This window comes from Mastigoproctus giganteus, chromosome 9, assembly GCF_048544385.1.
Source record: "Mastigoproctus giganteus isolate SK-2022 chromosome 9, ASM4854438v1, whole genome shotgun sequence".
Lineage (NCBI taxonomy): Eukaryota > Metazoa > Arthropoda > Arachnida > Uropygi > Thelyphonidae > Mastigoproctus > Mastigoproctus giganteus.
Window position 1 is genome coordinate 68,989,078 of NC_143583.1, and position 24,523 is coordinate 69,013,600.

Here is a 24,523-nt window from a genome sequence, read left to right on the forward strand (position 1 = left end):
CAGTACTCAAGGTGTGACCTGACCATAGCCTTATACAAGGGAATAATCATCTCCTTATCCCTGCTAGAAAAATTCCTGTATATTATTGACAAGACACCATGAGCTACTCTTGAAGCCCATCTGCACTGCCTGCACAATTACCCCCAGGTCCTTTTCACTCTCTACCACTGTCAGAGTAGTACCAGAGTTGATACGTTGCTCTGGGGTTGCTGTTTCCCATATGTAGTATTTTACATTTGTCAATGTTAAACTTCATTTGCCACCTCTCAGTCCATCTGCTCAACCTTTCCAGATCCTGTTGCAGCAGCATAGTGTCAGTAGTGTCCTTAACAACCCTGCCAACCTTTGTATCTTCAGCAAACTTGGACATTAAGCTTGATATACCATCATCAATATTATTTATAAATACAGAAAACAATAATGGACCCAACACTGAACCCTGAGGGACTCCACTAATAATATTAGTCCACGATGAGCAGTGTCCATTGATTACCACTCTGTCTTCTCTCTCCCTCAATCACCCCTTTATTCATTGCAGCAATTTGCCTCCAATGCCACACTGCTCAAATTTGTGCAGCAATCTTCCATGTGCAACAGTATCAAAAGCCTTTCTAAAATCCAAGTATATAATATAAAAGTTATTCCATGCATCCGGTTCTTTTGTGACTGCATCATAGTATCCAATCAAATTGGTCAGGACCTCAAGACTTCTCCTTAACAAAACCATGCTGTGTCCGAGCTATAACTGAAGTCTTGTCTAGATGATCCTGCAGTGCTTCTTTAACCAGTGCCTCCATTAATTTTCCTGGAACAGAAGTTAAACTCACAGGTCTATATTTACTTGTGTCAGCCTTTGATCCTCCTTTGTGAACTGGGGTCCCATTTGCACATCTCCAGTCTATGGGTACTTCCCCTGAGTCCAAGGAAGCTCTCATAATTATGGCTAAGGGTTTGCTTGCTTCCTTTGCTGCCTCCTTTAATATAACTGGATAGATCCCATCCACCCCAGGTGCCTTTCTTGTGTTTATCTTCAACGATTTCTCCTCCACTTTACTCTGTTATTACAAGATTATCTAGCTTACTGCCAGAGTTCAATACACTGGTATTCCCCTCGCTGAATAACTCCTCATGTGTGAATGTCGATACAAAATATTCATTTAGTTTGTTAGCTACCTGAGCAGGATCATCAACGGTTGAACCATTGATATCATGTGGACCAATCTGATTCATCCCCTTCCGTCTAGAGTTTACATAAGTAAAGAACTCTTTGCTGTTTTTCTTTGCATCCCTTGCCAAAGATTTCTCGTAATCTGCCTTCGCCTGCCTAAGCTACTTTGTAACTTGGTTACAGATCAACTTATATCTATCATAGGCTTCTGTGTCACGTGTTAATTTATATGTATCCCATGCATTTTTCTTCACTGCTATATGTCTCATTAGTTCATCTGATATCCATTTAGGCCTAAACCTCGAACAATATTTCTTAGTTGGTATGTAAAGTCTAGTAGCTTCCAAGATAAGTTCTTTGAATGCTTCCGATTTTGAATTTGCTGTTGGTAACTCGTCAGTTGGTCCCACTGTATAGAATTTAAATACTATTTCAGAACATCGTAGTCACCTTTACGAAAGCAATAACCCTTCCCTTAACCCCTGATGGTAGTTACCTCTGAGTAAATCCCACTTCAGCACACTGTGATCACTGCCACCTAGTGGTTCCTTTATGTGCAGGTTCTTAATGCATGAAGAATCACTACTGATAATAAAATCAAGATTATTACTCCCTCTAGTTGCCTCCCAAACATGCTGATGTAGAAAACAATCATCCAATAAATCCACAAAAGCCTTGCTAGTGTGCGAGTGACCAACCCACAAATTCCAGTCAAAATCTGGGAAATTAAAACCCCCGATAAGACTCTCTGATTTACTGGCCCACTCTATTTCCCTGTACAGTTTCTTATTATACTCATCAGTGTCATCAGGCCTATAGCACACTCCTACTCTCAATTTTGATCTCCCAATGCTTATGTCACACCAAACTGACTCGACACTGCACTGTCCAGTGATGTCGACTGGCTTCACTTCCTTGGATTTTATGTGAAGCCAGTGATGTCGACTGGCTTCACTCCCTTGGATTTTATGTGTTTCTTAACTAACAGCATAACCCCTCCTCCCTTCCTATCCTCTCTATCCTTTCTGTAGATGTTGGTCAGGCGCGCGGGTGCATTAGTACACATGCCTTGAGTGACTGGGGTTCAAGCCCGTGACTGCTGAATGCGGTGCTGTTTCTTGTATTCTGTCTATCTTGTTAACTCCTCTGACTGTTTGGTCGTCCCGGAGTATAAACAGAAAATTTATTTATTTATTTATTTATTTATTTTACTCCCCAAATTCCAGTTCTGCATTCCTTATATCTGTGTGACACCATGTCTCTGATATCCCAACAATATCCACCTTTGATGCTTTGAGCAATACCTCAAATTTATTTATCAAACTCCTAGCATTGGTGTACACGCAAGTATACATGCACCTGTTCCTATTCTTAGCTACCCTAACCCAACCCATGTGTTTACTTGTACTGCAATGACTCCCAGCAGTCTCTGAAATATCCTGCATCTTGTTTTCCAGGCTTCTGTTCATTCCAATAAAGCAGTGCAAGAATCACTTTTACCTCTGCCAGTGGCTACTGTTAATCTATTAGTCCTGGTATCCCCCCCCCAAGCTAGCAGTTTTCCGACCCACCTAACACTGCCTCGCTAGCATCAGCAAATATTCTTGCACCCTTTCTATTTAAGTTTATCCCATCCCTGTAGATAAACTTAAATAGAAAGGGTGACTCCCAGTAGTCTCTCCTGTTAACATTGTCAAATTCATTAACAAAACCCCATGAGCTGTCCTGGCGCCTGTCTGCACTGCTCAGATAACATTATCTTACTGCTCAATTACCTCCAAGTCTTTTTTTATTTTCCACTATCTGAGTGTAGTACCACACAGGTGGTACGTTATTCTAGGCTTACTGCCACCCATATGCAGTACCTTGAATCTGTCAATGTTAAACTTCAGTTGCCATTTCTGAGCTCATCTGCCTAACTTTTCTAGATACCGCTGCAGTAGCTTACCTTCATTAACCACTCTGCCAACCTTTATACCATCTGCAAACTTGGACACTAAGCCTGATATGCCTTCATCAATAAATACAGAAAACAATAATTGGGCCCAACACAAAACCCTGGACGACTTGACTAATAACAGTCCACGAAGAACAGTGTCCATTGATTACCACTCTGTCTTCTCCCATTCAATCATCCCTTTATCCATAGCAGTGACTTACTCTTAATGCTACGCTGCTCCAATTTGTACAGCAAACGTTCACGTGCAACAATATCGAAATCCTTCCTGAAATCCAAGTACAGTGGATTCCGGTTATTTGGGCCACCAGTTAATCAGGGCAGCCGTTTATTTGGGTCAAATCTTAAAAAAACAGAAACCAATTGAGAAAATAGCCAGGGTTTACTTCGCTTAATTGGGACAGATGCCGTTTAATCGGGGCAGGAGACAGCAGCACTGGAGATTACCCTACGATTGTCTCCGATTCTCCCACGTGGTTCAGTCGAAATTCTGGAGGTCACAACCATAAAACAAAAACAATTAGCAGTCACCTGTTTATTGGCTTTTCTGTTAGTGAAATCTATCATAAATGGACAGTAAACTCGATCTTACTGAATTTGCGATAATACCGACAGCTGGAATTCTGTGGGTATTATGATGAAATGTGTTTACACTTCCATGAAATCTTCAATCATATAAAAAAATTAATTTTCAGATCTTCTTTTCATTCATATTTTTAAAGCTTTGCAACTCGTTACTCCGTTCTCACTTGCACATATCGTGTTACTTGCAATTTGTGTATGCCGTGTTCTTTGTTATTGATTGCTCATCTTTTCACTTTTTCAAATTTTAACCCACACCCACAAATGTCAGTGAACAGAAATGTCAACTAGTTCATACGTACTTATTACAGTACGTTATAATTATTCCGATTATCAAGTATATTCTTCCGATTTTCACGTATCATTTAATTTTTTAATTGGTAATGTAATAAAGGGTAAATTTGTGCTTAATATACAGGGTGTCTCAAAAATATCGGTACAAACATTTAGGGGAGGTAGGTAACATCTAAAGGAATGTGAATCGTATAGGAACCTATAACTGGAAATGTCACGGGAAAGTAGTAGCAGAGGCACAAGAAGCAGAAATGACACAAGACAGTAATTAGTGGCAAACATTTATTTGACATAATATTAACTAACAATGGAGTACAAGTTGGATGCACATTTCATGATGTTACAACAGATGCTCCAAAGTTTTACCATGAGACGCGATGCATGCGTGACACCAACACAGCATGGATTGGCGGACACACCTGGAGTTTCTTTGACAGTAGCAGCAGCGCAGACAAGTCTTGCCACAAGATCCATTTTCTGTCTCCACAGGCGATTCATACACGATAGATTTGAGGATCCCCCCACAGAAAGAAATCAAGGCTCGATAAATCAGGTGAGCGTGGGGGCCAGGCAACGGATCAACCGCGGCCAATCCATTGACGCCCAAAATGCCTGTTCAAATGGTCACGAACACACCTTCCATAATGGGCAGGCGCCCCATCATGTTGAAACCAAATGTGGCGTCTCACATTTGCTGGAACATTGTCAAGTAACCCTGGTAGAACTTGTTCAAGAAAGATCCGATATTTAGCGGAGTTCATGCGGGATGGTAACAGGTATGGGCCGACTAAGCAGTCACCTACCATACCTGCCCACACATTTATTGTGAAGCGATGTTGTGCCGCATGGGGATGCACACCGTGTGGGCCCTCTGCTAATCCATACACTAGATGCATGTCTGCCAGCTCACAGTTCGTATATCGATGCATGCTCTTCGTGCGGTGACTACTGCTTGAAAGAGTAAACTAGAAATTTTCCCTCTCGCAAACTGATGAGCAGCGCCGTGTACCGACTTACGGCGATGTTTCCGGTTATGGATTCATTTGTTTGTTATTTGGTTTTTAGGAGCATTAGCAACTAAGGCCATATTGCTCCACGGTTATGGGTTCCTATGTGATTCACATTCCTTTAGATGTTAGCTACTTCCCCTAAATGATTGTACCAATATTTTTGAGACACCCTGTACCGACTTACGGCGATGTTTCCGGTTATGGATTCATTTGTTTGTTATTTGGTTTTTAGGAGCATTAGCAACTAAGGCCATATTGCTCCACGGTTATGGGTTCCTATGCGATTCACATTCCTTTAGATGTTAGCTACTTCCCCTAAATGATTGTACCAATATTTTTGAGACACCCTGTATCTTTGCTTTTATAGCCTGTGGATAATATTCCTCCTATTTTCGCTAATTAGAATTGCTGTTTAATAGAATTAAAATTCAATTCACAAATGTGATCACAATGACCGGCGCTTACTGCATATCGTATTGTGAACGGTACTTTACTATGCTACCCATCAAATCACGTGATTTGATTGTACATTGAACGAATTGTAAAAGGGGGGGGGGTACATTGTATTTTTAACTATTTACGTGAAACTTCGGATAAATGGGGCAGCCACTTAATCGGGCCAAAATGCACTAGTCCTAATGTGTCCCAAATAACCGGAATAGACTGTATATAATAGCAAAATTATTTTTTGCACCCAGTTCCTTTGTCACTACATTATAGTAACCAATAAATTGGTCAGACAAGATTTCCCCTTAACAAACCCAAGCTGATTCTGTAGTATAACTGCAGTCTTGTTTAAATGATCCTCCATAACTTCTTTAATCAGTGACTCCATTATATTCCCTGGAAGAGAAGATAAAACTAGAAGGCCTGATACTCATGTCACCCTTTGATCCCCATTTGTGAATTGGGGAAACATTTGCACATCTCCAGTCTGTAGGGACCTTCCCTAACTCCAAGGATTTGCTAACTTCCCTTGTTGCCTCCCTTAGTATAAGTGAATACTCAGATGCCTTCGTTATCTTTAACTTCAACAATTTCTCTTTTACTTTCCTCTGTTATTAAAAAAATAATTCACCTTCCTGTTAGAGTCTGATAAACTTCTGGCCTCCACTTCACTAAAGAATTCTTCATGTGTGAATGTAGATGCAAAATACTCATTCAGTTTGTCAGCAACCTGAGCAGGTATCATCAACAGTGAAAGAATTCATCGATAAATACAGAAAACAACAATTGGGCCCAACACAAAACCCTGGAAGACTTGACTAATAATTTAGTCCATGAAGAACAGTGTCCATTGATTACCACTCTCTGTCTGCTCCCATTCAATCATCCCTTTATCCATACCAGTGACTTGCTCTTATGCCACACTGCTACGATTTGTACATTAGGCTGAAAACATCCCTCTATTCTCATTTTTGCTTTCCCAGTGATTATGTCACACCAAAATGACTCACATTGCACTGGCTACCCATGTCAACTGGATGCACTGACTTAGATTTTAGATGCTTCTTATTTATTTATTTTTTCTTTTTATGAAAACCAGAAACATGAGAGGTATTAGAAATTATAATATTTAGTACCATGCATGGGTTTAAGGTTGAGTCGATGAAAGGAGATACATGTTGACAATAGATTTAATTTCTGCCAAGGAAGGGGATGAATCAGATTGATCCACTTGATGTTGGTGGTTCGACTGTTGATGACCCTGCTCAGATAGCTGACAAACTGAATGAGTATTTTGCATCTACATTCACATGTGAGAAAATCTGTAATGAAGGGGAGGACAGAAGTTTACTAATCTCTAACAGGGAGGTAAATGATTTTGTAATAACGGAGAGCAAAGTGGAGGAGAAACTGTTGAAGTTAAACATAAAAAAGGCACATGGGGTTGATGGAATCTATCCAGTTATATTGAAGGAGGCAGCGAAGGAATTTAGCAAACCCTTAGATATAATTATGAGAGCATCCTTAGATTCAGAGGAGGATCCTGTGGACTGGAGATGTGCAAATGTGACCCCAATTCACAAAGGGGTTCATCAAAGGGTGACACAAATAAGTATAGACCTGTTAGTTTAATTTCTGTTCCAGTGAAAATAATGGAATCACTGTTTAAAGAAGTGATGCAGGATCACCTAGACAAGACTGCAGTAATAGCTCAGACACGGCATGAGTTTGTTAAGGGAAGTCTTGTCTAACCAATTTGATTGGATACTATGATGTGGTCACAAAGGAACTGGATACAAAAAATAGTTTTGATATCATATACTTGAATTTTAGGAAAGCTTTTGACACTGTTGCACATAGAAGAATGCTTTACAAATTGGAGCAGTATGGCATTAAGGGCAAGTTGCTGTAATGGATAAAGGGATGGTTGAGTGGGAGATGTCAGAGATTGGTAATAAATAGACACTGTTCTATGTGGATTAACGTTATTAGTGGAGTCCCCCAGGGTTCGGTGTTAGGTCCATTGTTGTTTTGTGTATTTATCATTGATATTGATGAAGGTATATCAGGCTTAATGTCAAAGTTTGCAGATGATAAAAAAGGTTGGCAGAGTTGTTAATGACAGTAAAGACAGTATGCTACTGCAACAGGATCTAGAAAAGTTAGGCAGATGGGCTGAGAAGTGGCAACTAAAGTTTAACATTGACAAATGCAAAGTACTACATATTGGTAGCAGTAACCCAAGAGAAACATGCCAACTGTGTGGTACTACACTCAGGGAGGTGGAGAATGAAAAAGACCTGGGGTAATTGTGCAGTCAGATATGAAGTTCTCTGAGCAGTGCAGATGGGCTGGCAGAGCATAGCATGGAGTTTTGTCAATGATATATAGGAATTTTGCTAGCAGAGATATGGAGGTGATTATCCCTTTGTATAAGGCAATGGTCAGGCCACACCTTGAATACTGTATACAGGTCTGGAGGCCTCATTTTAAGAAGGATGTAGAGCTGTTGGAACGAGTACAGAGTAGAGCAACAAGATTAGTGAATGGAACAAAGGGTTGCTCTTACGAAGAAAGGCTTAAGTTTTGCAGATTACAGTGTTTAGAGACTAGGCACCTGCAAGGTGATCTGATTGAGGTGTATAAAGCCTTGAATGGTTTGAGCATGCTCAATGCCGATGGGATTCTTCCTCTTGTTCAGAATAATCACCTGAGAGGGCATAAATTCAAATTGAGGAAAGACAGTTGTAAGATATATGTGCGGAAGTCTGCCTTTAGCCAGCGGGTAATTGATTGGTGGAACAGACTTCCATCCTTTGTTGTGAAAGTTGATAGCCTAAATAGTATCAACTCTGTGGTACTACACTGACAGTGGCAGAGAATGAAAGGGACTTGGGGGTGGTTGTGCAGGCAGATATGAAGTTCTCTGAGCAGTGCAGACGGGCTGCAAGAGTAGCTCATGGAGTATTGTCAATGATATACAGGAATTTTTCCAGCAGGGATGAGGAGGTGATTATTCCATTGTATAAGGCAATGGTCAGGCCACACCTAGAGTACTGTATACAGGTCTGGAGGCCTCATTTCAAGAAGGATGTAGAGCTGCTGGAACGAGTACAGAGAAGGGCAACAAGATTAGTGAATGGAACAAAGGGGTGCTCTTACGAAGAAAGGCTTAAGTTTTGCAAATTACAGTGTCTGGAGACTAGGCACCAGCGAGGTGATCTGATAGAGGTGTATAAAGCCTTGAATGGTTTAAGCATGCTCAATGCTGATGGGATTCTTCCTCTAGCTCAGAAAAATCACCTGAGAGGGCATAAATTCAAATTGAGGAAAGACAGATGTAGGATAGACGTGCGGAAATTTGCCTTTAGCCAGCGGGTGGTTGGTTGGTGGAACAGACTCCCATCCCTTGTGGTGGAGGTTGATAGCCTAAATAAGTTTAAGGCTCAGCTGGACAGGTATTTTGAATGAACAGAGGGGTGAAGTGGAAGTGGGTTTTTTTTTTTTTTTTTTTTGGCTGATGCTGCATAAGCTTGCTTTCTTGCATCAAATGCCTCTACTAATGCTAATGCTAAATAAATTTAAGGCTGAGCTGGACAGTTATTTGCAACGAATGGAATGGTGGGGGGATTTTTTTTGGCTGATGCTGCATAAGTTGGCTTTCTTGCATCATATGCCTCTACTAATGCTGATGTCCACTATTGTACCCTGTAGAAACAGGGTACAACATACGATTTTATTTTTTATTATGAAAGGTCACCACAGTGGGATACAGATCGAAATCCCTTAGATTACTGCCAACTGTTGCAATCAAAAATGGCCCACTTTCACAGCATTCACTACTTCTTTTCCTGTCTATCAATTTCACTAACAATGACTACTGTTTTTGTTCTTCCATGAAAGTATTTTTTTTACTATTGGGAAATATCTTCTTGAAGAATGCACCTGCGTATTTTGCACAATGCTTGGCGAATGATTATGTCATGATTTATGTTAAATGATGAGAATAAACATTTGGCACATGATATCATCATCAGATGAAATGCTTGATCTATTTTTGAATTTATTTCTTACTAATCAGAAGGAAAATGTATACAGCACATTTTCCTCACATTTCTTGTTTTCAAATATCTGATTATATTGCATTTCTTGCCACTTTGAATTAAAAAAAAAAAAAAAAAATCTGCATACAATACATAAGACAAATGTGTTACCTTTTCTAGGTTTTAAAATACACTGAAAATCTTACTTTATAAGACTTTGAAATTTTACGTTTTATTTCTTTGGCATCATACTGAAAGAAACTGATGATTTTATCATATTCCTGAGAATATGACAATTTTTGTCATATTCTCAGAATTTTTTTAAAATTTCTGAGAATAAGACAGTGAAACAAAGAAGTGGTCAAATTGAATCAAAAAGATGGATTCTCTGTTATAAATCCAGAGTTGGCAGCTATGTATTCCGATTTGACACTATTTAAGGACAAGCAGTGTGCCCTGTCAAATTAATGCATATACTGTACTACAATTAATTCACCAAGTTGTTTTACAAAAGCAAAATCAAATTGTTCGAAAATTATAATAAATGTGAATTATCTGTTTAATCTTTAAATTTTGACATTTAAAATTAACCAAACCCAATTATTTATATTATCCATCCATCTTACATTTTCTATTTCTTGCCAATTTACTATTAAGAAAAACTTATTCATACTTGGTACACGAATAAGTATAGGACTGTTACAACAGTTTCAATGAAAATATATTGTAAATAAGTATTCTATTTATAAAGTAGAATTTTCTAATTATACTCATATGTAAGAACTATTCACTGAATATTAGACAATGAATAAAGCTAACCCTGATGCACTTTAAGCTCCTTTAATAAACATAAATAATGAATTCACCACTGTGAATAAGGTTAAACAGCTCTATTAATGAAAAACCTCTGCTTTAATATACACAGATATTTTGACTTTTTAACTCTCTCCATTAATCCATTAAGGATGACAATAATTCACTGTCAAATTTTTAAAATATCCAAACTTTTATTTTTTTCCTGAGTCTTCTTCCTGCGGACTGAATCATTTGGTCTTATTGCAAGTTTCTTCAACTGGAAAGTTTTTTTACCATCCACAGATAGGTAAACTAAGAACTTACAATTATATAAAACTGTTTAATTGGCATCCAGAGTAAACTCCTCTGACTTTTTATTTTTTTTTTTTTTGGTTTTTTTTTTAGGAGCATTAGCAACTAAGGCCATATTGCTCCGGGAATATGCGGTGGTCATTTCCTGACCTTTCCACATCCTCCGTATTTGGTGGTGACGGGCTCGAACCCCGGTCTAATCAAGAAGCGTGTGCTACGCACTTCTGCTCCTTCCCACCTGGCTACGGAGGCGCCCAACTCCTCTGACACCTGGTTGTATCAAAGTATAATGATTTTAAAAAAAGCAGAAAAAATATAGTCTAAATGTGGTTATAAAAGTTTGTCGTTATAGAAAAACCTTTTAAAAATTTTTTGAATAAAAATAACACTTACGGAATTGCCATTTCAATCAGGCTATTTAAAGTCTGCTTGCCAACCATGATGATTCCTAGCTGGATAGCTAATTCCATAAGACATCCACCTGCACCACACTTGTATAGAAGTAAAAAAATTAGGTAAAATTCCTTGCAAAAATGAAAAGAAGAACACTCAAAAAAAAAAATTCTAAAAGATAATGTAATAAAAATAATAAACAATTAGCTAAAATAGGAATCAATAACCAATCAAATACAATAAAAATCCAAAAATCATGTACCAGAGAGAGTTGGGAAAAATACATACAGTAGAACCCCGTTAATCCGGACTTGACAGACAGGACCACACTCGGTCCGGATTAGTGAAAGTCCAGATTAACCGGAAGCTATCTTTAACGTACCAGTTTTTATTTAAAGTTACTAAATAACAAAACTTTAACTAAATTGGTTTTTATATTAAATTAATAAAACAATATTTTAAAGTAAAAATTATAAAAAGTAAAAGAATATGGTAAGTAAACAAAATACTGTACAAAGCAATAAAGTTTTAATGTAGAACATTATATTACATAAAATTAAGCACAAAAATATTACAACCAAAACAAATAACTATTTTCGGGAAGTTTACTTGAAATAGTCCTCAATGTTTTTTTGCTTTAATTTTGAAACTCGCTTTCAGGCTGCACGATCTCGCAACCACTTCAAGGTCAGAAGCTCACCAGCCGATGTGTCATCCTGTCTCCCGAAATAAATCAGTAGTTTACTGCACAAAAGCAACGTCACTCTTTCCTTACTTGATTTATGTCCTTTAGCTAAAGAGTCTAGTTTTGAGGCAAGTGTTTTTTTTTTTTTGGGTGACATTTTGAACAATAAACCAGTCTCATCAGCATTAAAAATTTGGGATGGAACTAAACTTTCTTCACTAATAAACTTGAGAAACTATACTTTAAATACTTCACTTGCAACACAATCACTGGAAAGACTTTCACCTGTAATTCCGAGCTGTCGGATTCCATGATGCTCCTTCAACCTTGATAACCACCTCAAACTCGCAGTAAAAGATGAGTCACCTCCTAACTTTTCATTAAGGCTAAGAGCCCTTGATTGAAGGATTGGGCCTAAAAGAGGAATCCTTTGCTCTCATTCTTGACAAAACCAAATGTATAAGGCCTTGGCTTTTAGCCGATCGGGCTAGCCAGGTGGGTAAAGTGCCTGCCTGGCAACCCAAAGGTCGCGGGTTCGAATCCCGCCTCAGGCTCGGATCAAAAGTACTGCAAAAAAACCTTGGGAGGTGCATTATGGCCACAGAAGCTGATGCGCCAACAACTACCAAAAAAAAATAAAAATAAAAATAAAAGAAATAAAAAAAAATAAGGCCTTGCCCAAATTTTAATTTTTTGCCTGCTTAATGGTAGCTATTTCCTAAGCTGTCTTTGGCCACCACTTTTGCACAAAGTTTTCAATTGCTTTCCTATTTTTTTTCCAATTGGAAACAGTTTGTTTTGCCACCCCTATATCAAGAGCAATCTTTCTTAAACTTTCTCCCTTATCAATGCAAAAAAGTGCATTCAGCTTATGTTCCATCAACACAGTAACACTTTCTTTTTGTTGCCATCTTCTGTTAACCCAAAACTACAAAAAAATTAAAAAAAACACAAAAAAAAAAAAAAAAAAAAACACTAAAAAACTGAGGTAAGGCGTATGCATGGCATGGACAATGCTAGCTGCAGCTGTCAACTGAATAGGCCAGCACTCGAGATTACCCTACGATTGTCTCCGACCATACTGCGTGGTCCAGTCGGATTTCTGGAGGTCACAACCATAAAACAATAAAAACAATTAGCAGTACCCCGTTTATTAGGCATTTCTATTAGTGCAATCTATTATAAATGGATAGTAAACACTATCTTATTGAATTTGCAATAATACCGACAGCTGGAATTCTATGGGTTTTTACGTTATTATGGTGATATGTGTTTCCTCTTCCATTAAATCTTCAATCATATCAAAAACATAAATAAATTTTCAGAATGTTCTCTTCATTCCTATTTATTAAGTTTCGTAACTTGTTACTCCATTCTCACTTGGGCATATCGTGTTAGTTGCAATTTGTGTGTGCAGTGTTCTTTGTTAATGATTGCTTATCTTTTTTACTGTTTTAAATTTTAAACCCCCTCCCAAATGTCAGTGAACAGAAATTTTTTTTTTCGATAGAATTTTTCCCATGACTGAAAATCCAGTCCAGATTAACAAAGTCTGGTTCATCAGGGTTCTAATGTAGTTATAAATACTTAAGTATAAAAGATACATGTGGTCATGGGCACTAGCAGCATGGTGCAAGTGCACTACCTTTGGATGTCGAAGTACAAATACACAATTTTTAATATTTTCATTAATTTATTGAAAGATTAAAACAATACAAATTCTACAAAAAAAAATTAAAATATTAATTCAAATAATTTATCAAAACAAGAACAAAATTAAAATAACTCTTGCAAAACAGAATTAGACCCCGCTAATTTTTCTCATCATCTTTAAATACGCTTACAGATCACGATAAATCTGCTATACAAAATTGCATTCTTCTTGGCTTCTCTGCAAATATAGTTTGATAAAGTTGTGTTCATAAAATCTTCGTTACCAATGACAAAATTTGGCACCTTTTTCTTTTTTCACTCTGCCCGAATGCACTCAGTCTCAGTCTATGCAGTACTTTCTCCCACCGATCACAAAACGTTGGCTCGGCTGTACACATAAATCAGTCAAATTTGACTTAAGATATTACACGCATTTGAAAATTTGGTGAACACAAAATTTATTTCCACACTCACCATCTTCAGTCTGCATGGGTAAGCACGGCATTATCATCACTGTCCTCCCCACACTGAGTGGAAAAGGCCCGGGTTCAAATCCTGTCAGTGACACGAGGAACTTTTATAAGCATCTTTCACTCTGTGGCTGAGTTAGTCAGTCTCAGGCAGAGATAGCAAGGTTTTCCCCCCCAGTAATGGGTTTTTTCGTCCAGCAAAACAGGCAAATTAACCAGAGAACACACGCAATACAAACGGGTATATGTAATAACTTACCAGGCGATCCTAATGTAATACAGTAGAATGTCGATTATCCCAACTAATTGGGATCAAGGTTGATTCGGTTAATTAAACATACATGAGAATACCCAGTTTATACGAAACAAAGTGTAATTAGGCCTACAATTAAATTATTGTACACAAGGTTATTTTTTGTTAGTTGTTGGCGCATCGGCTTCTGTGGCCATATTACACCTCCCAAGGTTTTTGCATTTTCTACTCTGATCCAAGCCTGAGGTGGGATTCGAACCCGCGACGCAAGGTCATTACTGCTTTATTTTGAAATATGAAGTACTGATTTAGGAAATGGTTTGTAAATAATAACCAAAGCGTTTTGAAGAAACAATGTATATTATACAGGGTGTCTCAAAAATATCGGTACAAACGTTTAGGGGAGGTAGGTAACATCTAAAGGAATGTGAATTGCATAGGAACCCATAACCGGAAACGTCACCGCAAGTCAGTAGACGGCACGGTAGTCGCCGCACAAAGAACATGCATCAATATACGAACTGTGAGCTGGCAGACATGCACCTAGTGTATGGATTAGCAGAAGGCAATGGAAGAGCCACTCAACAAATTTATGGAGAACGCTTCCCAGACAGACATGTACCGGACAACTGTTTGTTTGCACGTGTGCATCAAAATTTGTGCAATTGTGGGTCATTTAGAGGTAACAGGAGTAGTACGGGCAGACCACGTTCGACGCAAACTCCCGCCAGGGAACAAAGTGTGTTGAATGTCATCCAGAATAATCCTACTACCAGCACACGTGCCGTTGCCTCTGCCTTAGGAGTGTTTCATTGCAGCATACAGCGTGTCTGGCACGAAGATTCCTTACACCCCTTTTATCTCCAAAGGGTTCAGTTACTGCTCCCCCAAGATCATCCTGCATATGTGGCTTTTGCGCAGTAGTTTCTCCAAGAAAGTGTTCAAGACTTGAATTTTCCACCCTAAGTTTTGGTCACGGATGAGGCTTATTTCAATCGGGAAGGCTTATTCAATCAGCACAATGCTCATGTGTGGGCTCACGACAACCCATACGGTGTGCACCCCCATGCGGCACAACATCGCTTTGCTATAAATGTGTGGGCAGGTATGGTCGGTGACTGCTTAGTCGGCCCATACCTGTTACCATCCCGCATGAACTCCACTAAATATCGGATCTTTCTTGAACAAGTTCTACCAGGGTTACTTGACGATGTTCCAGCAAATGTGAGACACAACATTTGGTTTCAACATGACGGGACGCCTGCCCATTATGGAAGGTGTGTTCATGACCATTTGAACAGGCATTTTGGGGGGTCGATGGATTGGCCGTGGTGGATCCGTTGCCTGGCCCCACGCTCACCTGATTCAACGAGCCTTGATTTATTGCTGTGGGGGCCCTCAAATCTATCGTGTATGAATCGCCTGTGGAGACGGAAATGGATTTTGTGGCGAGACTCGTCTGCGCTGCTGCTACTGTCAAAGACCAAGTGTGTTCGACCGTGTCCACCAATCCATGCTGCGTCAGTGTAACGCATGCACTGCGTCTCATGGTGGAACCTTTGAGCATCTGTTGTAACATCACGAAATGCACCCATCTCGTACTCCATTGTTAATATTATGTCAAATAAATGTTTGCCACTAATTACTGCCTTGTGTCATTTCTGCTTCTTGTGCCTCTGCTACTACTTTCCCGTGACGTTTCCAGTTATGGGTTCCTATGACACCCTGTATATTACATTTATTTTGAACTTACCTAATTGTTTTACATGGTTTCAACTATAAATCACTTTTTTCACATAAACAGAAATAAACAAACAATTAATTGCATACAAATAATAATAAATCTTGAAGGTTTAATGTTTCAAAATATATAATTTTGAATTTTTCTTTCAACCATGCGAGATTGTTTTTTTTTTTTTAGGCAATGTCTCTCATCCTCTTTAATAGCAATAACTCCGTAGAACTGCATTCAGACTGTCGCTCACACAATGGCATTGCAATTTCTAGCCAGTGAAGGCCTCCACATGAAAGGGCCTGCTTCATCTTCTTCATTATCAGAATCACCTTAGTCAGTAATTTCTTCATCCTGGACTAATGCAATAATTTATTCTTCAGTTAAAATATGATAACTAGGATCATCAGGGATTCTTCATTGTCTAACCTTGAAATAAAGGGATTCTATATCCCTTTATTTCAAGGGATTCCCAGAAAACACAGGAATCCCTTGAAATAAAGTTAATCTCACCTACGTCTTCATTCAAATCTTGCATGTCTCTTCAGGAGCACCCCAAAGTTTATGCCATGCCTTTTTCAGATTTCTCTCCACCAACTCGGGAGAGAGAAATCAGGGCATCTGCTAAATATGTAACAACAATCCTTAATGTTGAGCTTCTTTGAAAACCCAACCACCTTCTCTTCATCTCCCTCTGGTAGCAGAAAGTGAGACAATATTTGTTTTTTGTATATTGTTTTAGTTTTTCTATAACACCTTGATCCATTGGCTGCACAGCAGGGCTGTAACATTTGGTGGTAAAACCTGACAATGCAGTTCTCATCAATTGAATTCAGTTTTTCAAAAGGCGGGTGGGATGGTGCATTATCGATAATAAGCAAAAACTTTACCAGCTTTACCCTCATTTTCTTGATGCCTCTTCACACTTGGAATAAAATTTTGGCTAAACCAATTCATCCAAGCATTTTTCTGTCCTTTATGTTGTACCGGTAGACACTTTACACCTTTAAAGAATCTTGGATTTCTCAATCACCAACAATGGTAAAACATGCTGTCCACTTGCATTTGCGGTGCCTCTGTAGCCAGGTGGGCAGGAGCAGCAGTGCAGAGCACACGCTTCTTGATTAGACCGGGGTTCGAGCCTGTGACCACCAAATACAGAGGATGCGGAAAGGTCAGGGAATGACCACCGCATATCTCTGGAGCAATATGGCCTTAGTTGCTAATGCTTCTAAAACCCAAATAACAAACAAAACAAAGAAACCACTTTGCACACACCATAACTGTAACACATTGTTTGTTAGCTTTGAAACCAGGAGCAGCCATTTCATTAGCATTAGTAGAGGCATATGATGCAAGAAAGCAAGCTTATGCAGCATCAGCCAAACAAAAAAAAAAACTTCCACTTCACCCCTGCATTCGTTCGAAATACCTGTCCAACTGAGCCTTAAATTTATTAGCTATCAACTTCCACAACAAGGGATGGAAGTCTGTTCCACCAACCAACTACCCACTGGCTAAAGGCAAATTTCCGCACATCTATCCTACATCTGTCTTTCCTCAATTTGAATTTATGGTGGTTATTCTGAGCAGGAGGAAGAATCCCATCAGCATTGAGCATGCTCAAACCATTCAAGGCTTTATATACCTCAATCAGATCACCTCGCAGGTGCCTAGTCTCCAGACACTGTAATTTGCAAAATTGAAACCTTTCTTCGTAAGAGCAACCCTTTGTTCCATTCACTAATCTTGTTGCCCTTATCTGTATTCGTTCCAACAGCTCTACATCCTTCTTAAAATGAGGCCTCCAGACCTGTATACAGTACTCAAGGTGTGGCCTGACCATTGCCTTATACAAGGGAATAATCACCTCCTTATCCCCGCTAGAAAAATTCCTGTATATCATTGACAAGACACCATGAGCTACTCTTGCAGCCCGTCTGCACTGCTCAGAGAACTTCATATCTGCCTGCACAATTACCCACGGTCCTTTTCTTTCTCTACCACTGTCAGAGAATGAAAAGGACCTGGGGTAATTGTGCAGGCAGATATGAAATTCTCTGAGCAGTGCAGATGGGCTGCAAGAGTAGCTCATGGTGTCTTGTCAATGATATACAGGAATTTTTCTAGCAGGGATAATCTTTTCCAGGCTTCACGGTTTATTTTGCCTGTACAGTAAACACCATTATTAACACAAAGGGGCAGCAGTATTAAAATTAAAAAGCAAAATGATATAGTATTTCACTTTAAAATAACCACAAACAAAAACTTGCACATTGAGTGATTAGAAACAAAACGCCTGCAATAACCTCACACTGCAGTGGCTTGCAGCAGACTGAGTGAAAGTTAACCGCCCTCCCCACACCCTACTCCTGCGTTCACAAAGGACAACAGTACAACAGAAAATGACATAGCAAAGTCGAATTAAAAAAGGTATTCCGGCAGCGATCCTGGATATAGAACTCTCACTAACTACGGATATAAAGCAGGAGAAATCTCGATGTCTCAATAAACTCTTCAATGTATGGCAGACCAGATGGGATTCTTCTACTGTAGGGGTTGTAACTCGGAGTTTTCTTCCGGAGGTAACCTTTGCAACCACTAAAAATAACGCCCGATGGTTCTCCCTCAGCCTCGAATCTTCCTTTCTCATTACCGGACATGGTTCTCTAAATGAGAAACTGCATACACTGGGACTCATCGACACTCCCTACTGCTTTTGTGGACAAAGTGAAAGTTGGAAACACTTGTTTCTGGAGTGTGTACATTACAACGACATCAGAAACCATCTCCAGAATAAGATCCAGGACTTCCCACCAGCAGATCTGCATCAACTGATATGTATCCAAAACAACCTCGAAGCCTTCCAAGACCTTTGCAGCTGAGGTATTTGCCTGGAGGAGGACACTGATCGCCAATCACCGACGTGGAAATGCCGATCATTAGCAATTCCACTGCCAACTGAAAGTCACCCCTTCTACTGACTATTTTTTTTTTTTTTTTTCTAACCTCCGTTCTGCATTGTTTCCGGGTCCTGCCCTGGAACTAGGAGCAGCTTTGGCTCACCTTTTCTTCTTTCTCACTCTGTGCAGGATAGATAACCACTCTCCCATTTTTTTTTCTTTTTTTTTTCATTCTCTCTCTGCTGGCACCAGATTTACATCTTTCTCTTCACTGTAGCCAGGGTGTGGGATTAAAATTACTTATTTATTCTTTAATTATTTTTATTTATTTATTTATTTAATATATTTTCTTTTTCACCACTGGGAATTATTATAATTATTTACTTGTTTATTATTATTATTATTTTATTTTATTATTATTTTTTTTATTTTGCACCACGGGAAATATATTTTGTTTTTATTTATTTTTTTCCCCTCTCTGGAGTGGGCCCCCAGAGAAATCTGGCCCACCTTTTGGCAACATCAGGTGGTTCAGAGTCTCGCATCGAGACAGTACGTGCTCCATTGGGACTGGCCCACCTTCCTGTGGTGTGGACGAGTACCCAGAATCATCTGTCCAGGTGACTGATGCTTCTGGGTAGCCAGGAGGCCAGAACAGAACACACACACACACACACACAATACACACAAACCGACGTCACACATATCTGGCCCATTTGTAGTGATACCGTTCTTCACAGAGATACGAGGCGGAGTTGAACTCACGTTCTAGGAGCCGCCCTTTACAAAAACGCATGTCCACATAGCAAAGTCATGGGAGACTGTCCTGGATCCACACAGTAGCTAAAACCAACATTTGATTTTTAACTCCTGTAATGACAAATTAAGACTATTTCTATGCTATACTGCATATATCTTTGAATAAATAATCGGAAAAGAATGCATTAAGCTGCAGGAGTAATATTTCATCATAACAACCAGTGCAATAATAGTAGATACTGAAATTTTTTGGGTGCAACAGTGGTTCAGAAAATTGAAGGTTTGGATAATCGGCATTCTACTGTAGGGGTGTTTTTTTTTTGTTTTTTTTTGCACCACCTTTCAAAATATCCTGCAGGCACCCATGCACGTGGGGACTAAAGTTTGTGTGCACTTAATGATATTAAGTGCACACAAACTGGTGATTTGTTAGATAAACTTAAAACTATACTGAAAAAATACTGCTAGATCAAATGTATGTATCCTATAATTCTTCCCAGCTGGGGGGACTAAATGCTGAAAATCATGCATTTTATTTTATTATATTTATTATAATCAGTAGGTGGAAGGAATCTATTTTGTATAGATGGAATCCATATTGAACAATGGAGATGCACCAACCTTTGCTGATATCATATAGTTTATTAGATATCATACAGTTTATATATCATAGCTGATTATCATATGATATAGGTCAAAGTAGCGCATGCACACATATTAAGAGTTTTTGAGGCTGCCGAAGTTGTTATTAGCAAGATGTGCCAAGAGTGTGTCTGGGTGATAAACTATACAAGAACATTTAATTTTAACTGTGTTTACAGACTATAAAGCGTTTAGGGCATAAGCCTCAAGCTGTGTAAAATAGCCCTGAAATTGTGCCGTCTGGGTGGTGGTATCCATCTGAGATAAATGTAACATTAGTCTTCTCCTCAGGTGAAGCGTTACTTATTCGAAGTAGTGCAATATCATGGCAACTTGTTGGGAAAGTATTCACAATATGAGATATAACTTAAAACAATGCCGCTTTGCTAATATTCTGTTCATTCAGATTTGGCTATGTATTATTCATGCTTTCTCACTATACTGATACATAGTCTGTGTTTACAGTTAAAACTAAAGTAGTATTAATAGTCGCAAATGATGCAAGAAAGCAATCTTATACAGCATCAGCCAAAAAAAAAAAACATTTTACCTATCCATCCCTTCCAATAGTGTCTAGTTCTTCCTTGAATTTATTCAAACAATCCACTTCCACAACAATGGATTGAAGCCTGTTCCAGCAATCAACTGTTCACCGAATGCAAACTTCTCCACACCTATTCTGTAACCATTCTCCCTCAATTTAAATTTATGTCCCCTCATGTGATAGTAATGAAAATAGTATGTCCCCTCATGTGATAGTAATGAAAGTGTGCAGAAGCACACTTTCATTACTATCATTAACCAGTCCTGCCAACCTTTGTATCATTTCCAAACTTAGACATTAAGCCTGATATGCCTTTATCAGGCATATGTACACCAATGCTAGAAGTATAGTAAATAAATTTGATGAATATGAAGTGCTGATCAAGGCATCAAAGGCAGATATTGTTGGGATATCAGAGACATGGTGTCACACAGACATAAGCAGTGCAGAATTGGATATAAGCAGTGCAGAATTGGGTGGACGGTACAATGTTGAGTCTGTTTGGTGTGATATAAACACTGGGAAAGGGAAAATGAGATTAGGAGTGTGTTATAGGCCTAATGGCTCTGACGAGTACAACGAACAGTTGTACATTGATATCCAGCTCACAACCCTGGGTGTGCCAAGCTCACACTCACCAGCTGTGGGTCCTTATGGTTTGACTAATTATCCTGCTCAAGTAGCTGATAAACTGAATGAGTATTTTGCATATACATTCACACGAGGAGTTATTCAAGGAGGGGAATGCCAAAAGTTTATCAAACTCTAACAGGAAGCTAAGTGATTTTGTAATAACTGACAGCAAAGCAGAGGAGAAATTGTTGAAGTTAAATGTAAAAAGGCACCCAGGGGCAGCAGATGGAATCTATCCAGTTATATTGAAGGAGGCAGCAAGAGAAGTAAACCCTTAGCCATAATTATGAGAGCACCCTTAGATTCAGGGAAGTCCCCATGCACTGGAAATGTGCAAACGTATCCCCAATACACAAAGCAGGTGCAAAGGGTGACACAAATAATTATAGACCTGTTAGTTTAACTTCTGTTCTGGGAAAAATAATGGAATCACTGGTTAAAAAGATTATACAGGAACACCTAGACAAGACTGCAGCAATAGTTCATACACAGCATGGATTTGTTAACAGGAAGTCTTGTCTGATCAATTTGATTGGATACTATGATGTAGCCACAAAGGAACTGGATGTAAAAAATAATTTTGATATCTTATACCTGGATTTCAGGAAAGCTTTTGATACTGTTGCACATGGAAGGCATTAAGGCAAGCTGCTGCAATGGATAAAGGGATGGTTGTGTGGGAGATGGCAGAGAGTGGTAATAAATGGACACTGTTCTAAGTGGACTAATGTTATTAGTGGAGTCCCCCAGGGTTCAGTGCTGGGCCCATTGCTGTTTTGTGTATTTATCAATGATATCAGTGTAGGTATATCAGGTTTAATGTCCAAGTTTGCAGATGATACAAAGGCTGGCAGGGTTGTTAATGACAGTATGCCACTGCAACAGGATCTAGAAAAGTTAGGCAGATGGGCTGAGAAGTGGCAACTGAAGTTTAACATTGACAAATGCAAAGTACTGCATATGGGTAGCAGTAACCCAAGAGAAACGTACCAACTGTGTGGTACTACACCCAGGGAGGTGGAGAATGAAAAAGACCTGGGGATAATTGTACAATCAGATATGAAGTTCTTTGAGCAGTGCAGATGAGCTGCCAGAGCAGGTCATGGAGTTTTGTCAATGATATATAGGAATTTTGCTAGCAGAGACAAGGAGGTGATTTACCCTTTGTATAAGGCAATGGTCAGGCTACACCTTGAGTACTGCATACAGGTCTGGAGGCCTCGTTTTAGGAAGGATGTTGACCTGTTAGTTGCTAGAATGAGTACAGAAAGGGCAACAAGATTAGTGAGAGGAACAAAGGGGTGCTCTTACAAAGAAAGACTTAAGTCCTGCAAGTTGCGGAATCTGGAGAATAGGCACCTGCGAGGTATTCTGATTGAGGTATATAAGGCCTTGAATGGTTTGAGCAGGCTCAATGCTTACAGTATACTTCTGCTTGCTCAGATTAAGAACTTGAGGGGGCATAGATTCAAATTGAGGAAAAAGACAGTTGTAGAATAGATGTGCAGAAATTTGCCTTTAGCCAGTGGGTAGTTGATTGGTGGAACAGACTTCCATTTGTTGTTGTGGAAGTTGACAGCTTAAATAAATTCAAGGCTGAAGTAGACAAACATTTGGAGTGAGCATATGAGTGAAATGGGAAGGGGTTTTTTTTGGCTGATGCTGCGTAAGCTTGCTTTCTCGCATCATATGCCTCAACTAATGCTAAGTGGACCAATTTGTTTCAGCACCTTCCTTCTACTGCTAATTTAAGTAAAGAATTCTTTGCTGCTTTTCTTGGCTTTCTTTTTCTGAGACTTCTTGTACTCTTCCTTGGCTTTCCTAACTCCTTTGTGACTTGATTGCATACTAGTTTATATATACCACAGGCTTCTGTATCACCTGATACAGAAGCCTGTATCCCATGTATATATGCCCTGTATATATGCATCCCATGTATTTTTCTTCTCTACCAACACATCTCAATAGCTCATCTGACATCCATTTAGGTCTAAGATTTGAACAGTACTTCTTAGTTGGTATTCCACAAGCACTTGTACTATGTATGTAAAACCTAATACAAGTGCCTGTTAAGTAACTTTTACTAAGAGTGGGACTGTAACTGTCAAGCTACTAAGAGTGGGAGATGTTAACTGACATCTCCCACTCTTAGTAGCTTCTATGATTATTTCCCTGAATGTTCCCCATTTAGAATAGTTTGTTGGTAACCCACATTAGTTGGTCCCATTGCATAGAATTTAAAAACTGACTGTGACCACTGTAGTCGCCTTTATGAAAGCAAAAACCCTTCCCTTTACCCTTGATGATAGTTACATATTTAAGTAAATTCCACATCAATATACTAAATAAAAGTGCATATAAAAGTCTGATTGGTGGAACAGACTTCCATTTGTTGTTGTGGAAGTTGATAGCTTAAATAACTTCAAGGCTGAACTAGACATCGGCAGATTAAAGAACACAGCGGTTCTTTTATCTGCCGATTCTTAATACATGAAAAATTACTGATGACAATCAGATCAAGGGTATTGCTTTCTCTTGTTGTCTCTCTAACATGCTGTTGTACTATGTATGTGAAACCAGTCATCCAATAAATCCACTAAAGTCTTCCTAGTGTGAAAGTGATCAACCAACAAGTTCCACTCAATATCTAGAAAGTTAAAATCCCACATAAACCATTCTGATTAACTGGTCTGCTCTATTTCTCTGTACAGTTTTTTCATTGTACTCATCACAGCCCTTCAGCCTATAACACACTCCTACTCTCATTTTTCATTTCTGAGTGCATATGTCACACTAAACTGACTCAACATTTCCACCCATATCAATAGAAATCACTACCTTAGATTTTATGTGCTTCTTAACCAAGAGCCAACCCCCCTTTCTGTTGTCTGTCCTTTCTGTATACACTGTACTTCCCATATTCAAATTTTGCATCCCTTATATCTGAGTGTCACCATGTCTCTGACATCCTCAGAATGTCTGCATTTGATAGCTTGACCAGCACTTCAAATTTATCAAATTTATTTACTATGCTCCTAGAATTGGTGTACATGAAAGTATACATGCACCAGATTTTACTCTTAGTTACTCTAACACAGATCATGTATTTACTTGTTCCATGATAACTCCCAGCAGTCAGTGAAATCCCCGGTACCTTGTTTTCCACACTGCTGCTTATTCTAATAGAAGCAGTGAAAGAATCACTTTCATCTCTGCCTTCAGCTATGTTAATTTTTTAGTCTATGTAT

At 39.0% G+C, this 24,523-nt stretch overlaps 1 protein-coding gene across 1 annotated transcript in view; it reads right to left on the reverse strand.

Moving 5' to 3' along the window:
* Positions 1 to 24,523, reverse strand: part of LOC150080426 (anoctamin-5-like) — a 251,979-nt gene that overhangs the window by 71,536 nt on the left and 155,920 nt on the right. The window contains exon 20 of the mRNA XM_090381897.1: positions 11,002 to 11,099. Within this exon, the coding sequence (XP_090238023.1) occupies positions 11,002 to 11,099 (98 nt within the window). The remainder of the gene's footprint in view (positions 1 to 11,001; positions 11,100 to 24,523) is intronic.